This window comes from Austrofundulus limnaeus, unplaced genomic scaffold (genome assembly GCF_001266775.1).
Source record: "Austrofundulus limnaeus strain Quisiro unplaced genomic scaffold, Austrofundulus_limnaeus-1.0 Scaffold287, whole genome shotgun sequence".
Lineage (NCBI taxonomy): Eukaryota > Metazoa > Chordata > Actinopteri > Cyprinodontiformes > Rivulidae > Austrofundulus > Austrofundulus limnaeus.
In genome coordinates this window covers 124023-132689 of record NW_013952689.1, presented here as the reverse complement: position 1 = coordinate 132689, position 8667 = coordinate 124023, and the positions used below count along the sequence as shown (strand labels likewise).

The window sequence follows — 8667 nt, the reverse complement described above, 5'->3', positions numbered from 1 at the left end:
GTGAATGCCACAAATTCTCCTAAATCACTCGTACGCACAACTTAAGAACAAATCTGTGCGTACGAACGGTTCTTGCATGAGGCCCAATGTTTTACGTCCGCGTCAGGACATGTCAAACTCCCGTCACCCGGGCCTTGAGTTTGTGTGACTCTTGTGACACCTTGAGTTTGACACGTGTTCTTCATGTAAAGGACCACACAGAGATCTTTATGAACATCATCAAAAATAGGAAGCGACTGAAGGCCTAACATTCTGTGAAGGAATCCATATCACCAACTGATTCATATAATAAATTCACATCACCTACTGACTTTCATTTCAGAGTTTTAAACCTAAAATCATCTCGTGGTGAGAAATGTTGGAGTTGGACAGTTTTGGTCAAACCTTATACCATATCATACCATGAAAGATACATGTCACAGATGACTCAGCTACAACCACCAACCAATTTATAGATAAATCTATAAATTTATAGTCGGTTGAGTGATTGATATGGTAGTAACTGAGAGATATTTTTAAACATCACTATCAGCGCCAGCAGCATATAATTTATAAGGTTCTATAAACATCTGGTATGAAAGGTGGTGGGTGATAATGTATTATTTCAAGGAAGGTTTGGCCTTTAAATATAATAAATTAACTTTAAGAATTGATTTTATTTGCACATGTTTACAATGAATGTTTCTAAAAGGCAGAAAGTAACCAAAATGATCCTTTTTAGTGATCAGAAACACGTAGAGAAGAATGGTATATTGAGTAGAAGTGCTATCACATGACTTAATGGTCCGAGTGAGCAGTCATGTTGTGCAGGGCGAGGTCTGTGCATCATGTAGGAAAGCCTTGTTTCTGAGTCTGAATTTGTGGAAGGAGAAATGTACCATCTGCTGAAATTAAATAACGGTGGGTTTGTTGTTCCTTGTCGGGAAACTGAGGCTGAGAAAGCTCTCCAGAGGTCCATGAACATTATGTCAACAACAATTACAACTTTACAGCAGAGGTCTTTAAAATACTTAAACAATAACTAAGTAAAAGTAAAATTACATGAACTGAAAATGACTTTGGTAAAAATAAATTTCACTGATGAGAAAACTACTCAAGTAAAAGTCATAAAACTGTTCACAAAAATTGGGAAAGTAAAAGTACTTTTACACACTCTCTAAGAAATAAATAGTTGAATTTACTGAACCAAACTGGCTCCACTAAGCCAGGTTGAGTAAATTGAGCAATATATGTATATTCTTTGCTCAATTTACTGATGATGGTCAGACGGTCTGGTGGCACCGGTGCATGGCAGCCCCACCTCTGTCAGTGTTCTCCAGGGCAGCTGTGGCTACAATGTAGCTTACCATCATCAGTGTGTGAATGTGAGTGTGAATGGGCCTCATGCAAGAACCGTTCGTACGCACAGATTTGTTGTTAAGTTGTGCGTACGAGTGATTTAGGAGAATTTGTGGCATTCACCAATGTTTTCGTATTCTAAGATTTTTTTCAGATACGAACAAAATTTACGAGTGGTCCAGACCTGTCGTACATTTTACCAGCAGTCAGTCTGCTGTTATCCAGATGGGTTTTACGGTGCGCAGCGCTGTGTCTTCTGAATAAATGAAAATGATTTAACACAGTTGTTTATACTTTTAGCAGCTCTTTTTATTCCACAGCTGAGCTGCTAAAAATGACAGATTTTCTTTTCTGGATCTCTGACAGACAGCCTTCAATCTCTGAACTCGTAAAGTTCATCTTTTTACTTTTCGCTGTCATTTTTCATGAATGGACACTTCCTGACATCTGAGGCAGGAATCATAGCCTTATATGGTGTTTTTGGGGTGGTAATTATGCTAATCTCCTCTCTCGTGCACGAGCAGCTGGATAGAACAGGTGGAATTTTACGCAGCTCATTTACGCACGTTTCCTGAAGATAAAAGAGTGTTGAATCTGACGTGACATGTTCGTACGAACCCTTTGTACGAACAAAAGTAAGAGAAATTTAGGATAAAAATACGAACATGTTCTTGCATGAGGCCCAATGGGTGAATGTCTGTTAGTGTAAAGCGCTTTGGGGTCTGGAGGGACTTGATGAAGCACTCTATATGTTCAGTCCATTTACCATTTAACTAGGCTTAGGGGAGCCAGTTGACATGACTGTTGAGTAAATTCAAGACTTCATTTTAGAGTACATAAACATCTTCTTTCATGATGAGTTCAAACATATTTAATTTTGTCATAAGTAACTAGGAATAAAATTTTAAAGTCAAGAGGAAAAAGTATAATTTTTAGCTTCAAAATTAAAAAATAAAGTAAAATTACAAATCCTCACAAAAACTACTGAAGTACTGTAACGAAGTAAATGTACTTCTCTGCATGTCTGCATATTTCCACCTTCGAAACATCAACCGACTCCGTCCATCCCTGTCCCCACACTCTGCTTCTATCCTGGTTCATAGTCTGGTCATGTCTTGAATTGATTACTGTAATTCTGTCCTCTTTGGTCCGCCTCACAAATCACACCTTAAAATTAAAATTGTTCAAAATTCTGCTGTCTGCATCATCATCAAAATCCCCTCATTTCGCCACATCACCCCAGTCCTTCAGCAACTCCACTGGCTTCCAGTAACATTATGAGATTATTTCCCACCCATTCCCTCCATTCTTTGTCTTCCATGCACCTCACTATACTCCTTGTCTGCTTTAGCACCATGGGAAACAGCATTTTCTGACTCTGCTCCCCAGCTCCGGAGTGCTCTTCCCCCAGGCATCCGACTGTCCTCTGACATTCAAATCCCTACTTAAAACTAGTTATCCTTCTCACTATAATTTCTATAAGTTTTTAGTTTTAATGTGTTTTTATAGCCATGTTTTGTCCCCCTTTGCCGAGGCCAGGGACTTGAAAATGCCGTCCGTCTGTCTGTTACGATTTGAAAAAGCTGTAACTTTCTCATAGAAACGCTAAAATACACCAAACTTGGTAGGAGTCATTCACGTTGCATGCCTGACCATACCATGTGGTCATATGACATCATCAAAAACCTGTTTTTGGCTTGGACAGTTCCATCTCTTACTCTCTTGACCTAATCAGCAACACATTCTGTCAGAACACAAATAAGACCTAGATCTCACTTGCTTTCAAGCACAAAGACGTTTTAGTGAAAGGTTTGGTCGTGGCAGTGCAGCAAAGTCAGACATCACACCAGTGACATACGTTTGGCTCTAAATTCCGTCGTATTGCTGCAGTAATCCAGGCCAAATGAGCCCCAAATAAGTAGTGAGTGCTGTACATGTTCATGCTTTACATGTTCATACTTTTCAGTTGGCCAACATTTATAAAGATCCTTTTTAGTGTTGCTGTTAAGGAATATTCAAATTTTCTGAGATACTAAATTTGGGGTTTTGATTAGTTGTCAGTTATAATCATCAAAATTAAAAGAAAACATTTGAAATATATCATTCTGTGTGTAATGAATGACTATAATATACATGTTTCACTTTTTGAATGGAATTACTGAAATAAACGTTTTCATAATATTCTAATTTTATGACCAGCACCTGTACAGTATATACCGTTCTACTTAGAAATCTAGCCTTAATTGTTTACATTGACAGCCCACTCCTCACAATGTGGCACTTCACTCGTACCAAAGTAGTCATTCTTATGAAGTAGGCGTGACACCTATTCTATATACCTCATTTAATGAAGCTGTCTTTCTGTAAACATGGCTGCAGTTCTCCTGCCACACACTAATGAGTGTTTTCTTCTTTTCTCTGTTGGTTTGTGTGAAGTCAGCTATGGTTGTTGATCATTATGCTTGGTTTGATTGGCTTTTCTCTGGGAATGACTGCCATCCCTACCTTCCCTGAGATCATCACGTGTGCACAGTGAGTGTCTCCACGTATTTGTTCTCATTCATCAGGTCAACTAGGAGACTCTTCAAACTGGAGCTGTTTTTTGTGTTTGTAGTGAAAAAGGATTGGAGGAGGGACTGAGCACTCTTGGTATGGTCTCTGGGTTGTTTGGAGCCTTTTGGTCCATGGGGTGAGTTCAGGAGCCGTGTTATTGCTGAACTTTGACTTTCCTTGTTTGAATGATGATTGTTTTTCAGGATGTTTTACGGCCCGATAGTGGGAAGTGTTATCACACAGAATCTGAGCTTTCAGTGGGCAGCTACAGTTCAAGGAAGCATGACATTCCTGGCTGTAAGTTTTCACTATTATAACTTTTAATTAGTCATATAGTTTTATCATAACTAACACAGACAAGTTCTGTTTCGCTGAGTGACCCTTAATAATTCATTATAAATCTTTGTCTTGTGACCTCACGCCTCTGATGGGCCCTTTAAAGAGACAGAACTCTGTTCAGGTTGAACCTGAATTTAGGTCACAACAGGTCACCTTAACTTTAAAGAGACATTCTCTTTTTCTTAATCAGATAATAAACAGAATAATTTTCTTTTTATTTGATTTATTTGTCTCTTAACTAAGAGTTATTACACATTTTGATAATCATGAAACAATGTTGATCAAAGTTACAGAAGAAAAGATCTTTTTCTCCCTCAGTAAGATTCAGCTTTATTATGGATTTTTCTGTGGAAATGTCTTACTTAGCTAAACTAATCATTATGGTTTAAGTTATGATGAAACATCAATGTCTTATTTGTCAGAATCATAATGAATTGCAAATAACTCGTTCTTTGTCATTTTTTTGAAAAAGAGTTTTTCATCAGATAATATCTAAACATGTTTTGTTTAAGAACTGTGTTATGTTTGGATAAGTCTGGCCTTGGCAACTTCTCTTCTAACATTCTTATCTCTCTGACTAACTTATCAAGCTGGTGGGCAGGACTAAAAACCTTGTTCTTTAATGACTAACAGCGTTTTAGCCCGGACAGTAGAAGGAGACGGACACACTCCCGTCCGAAACTTCTGAGCAGCTGTTCTCCTGTGGGAGAATTGGTTGGGTAATTTGTCCAGGCGCCAAAGGACTGACTTCTCAGCAGGGCTCACACCAACAGCTGGTGTGACCCAAAACAAGAGATTACAGCCTCACAAAGCAACTTAGTCTTGACTTCCTGTGGGAAGCAAGTTTTATTTTGAATCGAGACCCAGTGAGCCTAGCCTGGTAAAAACAGATCCTTGTCCTTCACTTTGCTTCGTACGAGGGTCTGGACTCACGGGTGTAGAGAAGCGATTCTTGCTGGAGGCGTGGCCTCTGCTGAAGTTTAAAATGATAGGATCGGTTATGGTTAGTGGGGATGGATATAAAATCCAAATGAGTGGAGGCCTCCTAAGTGGGCCCATTGCTCTCTCCAAAAAGACACTGGTCTTCATTCAAACCTTCTCGTCCCTTGGATGAAGGACACAAGGTTAGAAACACTCAGTGTTCTGAGCTTTTCAGGATCCATAAAGGTGTCCCCAAGAATTCTTTTCCTTTGACCAATCAGAGCCAGGCAGTGGCCTAAGTAGTGCAAAAAGGTCTCTAATTCAATGCCACAGGCATTACACAGACCATTATCATTGGAGTCCCATCACTATTTTGTGGTGGTTGAGCAGATTGTGCCCAGTTAGGACTCCAACTAGTGTACTTAAAGTTTTCCTTGACAGGGAGATGAGAGCTTTCCCAAACCTTAGATTTGGGCCGTTAACCAGTTCCTGTGCCTGTCTACAGTCCGTCACCTCCCTCCAGTGGATTAAGTGTTGACATCTAATTCAGGCCTGTAGTCCTACAGACTGTTGTTGAGGTACCTACAACAGGCTCTGGTCCTTTGAAGTGAGCCTGACTGCCAGCTTTTGCAAGGTAGTCAGCCCTCTTATTACCGTAAATGCCAGTATGTCCTGGTACCCATTTAACAGTAACACTGTTATCTCTCCCCAGTTGGTTGACTGCTTCGGCACACTCCCAAGCCAGTAATGATGTAAAGTGTGGCCCTCGGAGAGCTCTAATAGCAGCTTGGCTATCTTTTAGGATGAATATTTCCTTCTGTGTACACCGAAGGTCTTTGAGAGATGCCACACACTGGTCGATTGCATATATCTCAGCTTGAGATACAGTTGCAAAACAACCTAGTGGGTATTTATGCTCTCTCTTACTATGGTTGTGCAAAATAAGCACCCCTGCACCTACTGACCCCTTCAGAAGGGATCCATCTGTAAAACAGTTGGATCGGTTGGCCACGACATATGTCACTGTGAAGGAGGCTAAGCTAAGAAGCTAACTGGAAATTGTGTGTGCTGTAAACAACCCTACAGAGAGGAGAGAAGTACTGAGCTGAACTGTAAATGAGAGCTGCTGCTTTGTCAGACAAATTTAATTTAATTTGGAAGCCTTATCAACACAGACTGGCTTCATTCACGTCCTCCACAGCTGTATGCTAAACTAACTAGCAGACACTGCGCAGAAAATCGATGTTCTGTTCTCTGATTGGCCCGGAYGAAATKCYCCTGAAGAAATCCTTGTCTATGGGAGAAATCCCAGACGGAGCTGTGAAGGGAAACGAGAATTGAGTGGAACTGCGTAGGAAGGCAAGGGTCAGGCTACAGTGATCCTGACCTCTCTTCGTTACAGCTGATGTGGATGGGAACAGATGCTGAAAGCGTAAATCGTGCCTCGGATGGTCCAAACAAGCAAGAGACTTGAAAGTTGCCTTGCCCACTGTTTGACCTACCTAGAAACCTGGACGGGTGACTCACATCATCTTTAAAGGTAACGTCTGGCTGTTTTTACTAAGTGTCGCTGGTCTGACGGACTTCGAGTGAGAGATGCCTGCTCTTCTGGTTCCTCACATTCTTTAAAGATAAGAGTTTAATTAAATAACTAATCTTACCTTTCCTCCTTTCCTCTAAAAACCTCTGCCTTGCCAGCCGAAGTTAAGTGCCACAAATGTCTGGTATTCAAGACCTAAGCTTGATGTTTGTTGTTCTTTTTTAAGTGCTGGATTGACAATTAATTAAGCTCGAAGCATGCTTATTATTGTTGATTCTCAAACTTTTTTTTAGGAAATTCATTGCTCACAGATAAGTGTACTGTAGTGACTTTGTTTGATTATGTAAATAAATTATCACATTTTTGATGAATCAACCCAAAATTTACTGAGCCACGTCACTTATTGTGCTTTGTCCATTCACTTTTACACGGACGGAAGAGATGTCTACTGAAAATAAGAGATCCCTTGCTACATAATTTCCTTATAACTTTGTTATAAGATGATGTAAGTTCATTAGAAATTGGTGCAGAACATGGTCTTAAAAGGTTAAATATTTATGTTTGTGCAATATTGAATGACTAAATATGATGATTCATAATGATTAGTTTAGCTAAGTAAGACATTTCCACAGAAAAATCCATAATAAAGCTGAATCATACTGAGGGAGAAAATATCTGTCCTCTTTTCTTCTGTAACTTTGATCAACATTGTTTCATGATTATCAAAATGTGTAATAACTCTTAGTTAAGAGACAAATAAATGAAGATTATTCTGTTTATTATCTGATTAAGAAAAAGAGAATGTCTCTTTAAAGTTAAGGTGATCTGTTGTGACCCAAATTCAGGTTCAACCTGAACAGAGTTCTGTCTCTTTAAAGGGCCCATCAGAGGCCTGAGGTCACAAGACAGTTTTCTTGTTTATTCCACTCGAGGTGACCTCTACAGTAGATTTTAAAAGATTTAGTGTGAAGACTTTGGGTTTTTTTTGGGAGGCATTTCAGAAAGTGAGTTTAGTGGAAACTCTGAGTCAATTATCTTTGAGTTTATCACTATGGTAACAAAGTCCATGAAGCAAACATACACACTACCTATTTCTACCTGTCCCCTCCCACCTGAATCAGGCTGAGTTGTTTAGAACAACTTTATCAAGCTCAGCAACAAGTGAAAAAGGTTATTCTAAATGTGACTAACTCTAATGTTTGAAGCAACTTTTCTTTTGTTACAGAAATCAGATTTTAAAGTTTTACTTCATTTGTTTGCTTTAGGCAGCTTCAAATATGACTCTTAACAAATAAATTGACTGAACCAGCAACCTATCAGTTCCAGGACGATTCCCCTAACCACTCTGAACCTTATCCAGTGGTGGAGAAAGTACTCAAACACTGTACTTAAGTAAAAGTACAAATAAACAGACAAACATGTACTCTAGTAAAAGTAAAAGTACCACATTAACATTTTACTTGAGTAAAAGTAAGTACTTGCTTTTAAAAATACTTAAAGTTTCAAAAGTAAAAGTACTTGCTTAATGCATTCCCTAATGGTCTATAATATCATGAAATGTGCCTACAGTATGTATATTTTTACTGCATCAGTGGTGCCATTTTATTGAACAAAGCTGCAGATAATACATGTGACACTGTTCACACTTGGACTTGTGATTCTGTGCATCATCACAGATTGTGACAGCAGCTGCAGAATCTGTAAATTCACCACCAACGTTCTTTATCAGGTCTCAACAAGTCGTTTTTTGAACCAGTTAACTTGAATAAGTCTTTTAAATAAGGCCACAAGGGGCGCATTTCCTCAGTGGTGGAATCCATTGTAGGCATGCTGCTGCTGCTCTGCCTTTTTATTTTGTATTTTTTTTGAAGGATGGTCTAATGGTACTTGCTTTGCAGTGGACAAATGGACAAATTACAGCAGTTCCCCTCTCACCATTGATTACTTTCAAACTAAAAAAAGCAACCCCCCCCCAC

General features: G+C 39.2%; 1 protein-coding gene across 4 annotated transcripts in view; it reads left to right on the top strand.

Moving 5' to 3' along the window:
- slc18b1 (solute carrier family 18 member B1) overlaps positions 1–8667 on the top strand; it is a gene marked incomplete in the record, with an annotated part of 28273 nt that overhangs the window by 17417 nt on the left and 2189 nt on the right. For 2 of the 4 annotated variants that reach the window (XM_014021320.1, XM_014021319.1), the window contains 3 exon segments: positions 3775–3870; positions 3953–4027; positions 4095–4188. In XM_014021320.1, coding sequence (XP_013876774.1) covers positions 3775–3870; positions 3953–4027; positions 4095–4188 — 265 coding nt within the window. 4 annotated transcript variants of the gene reach the window in all.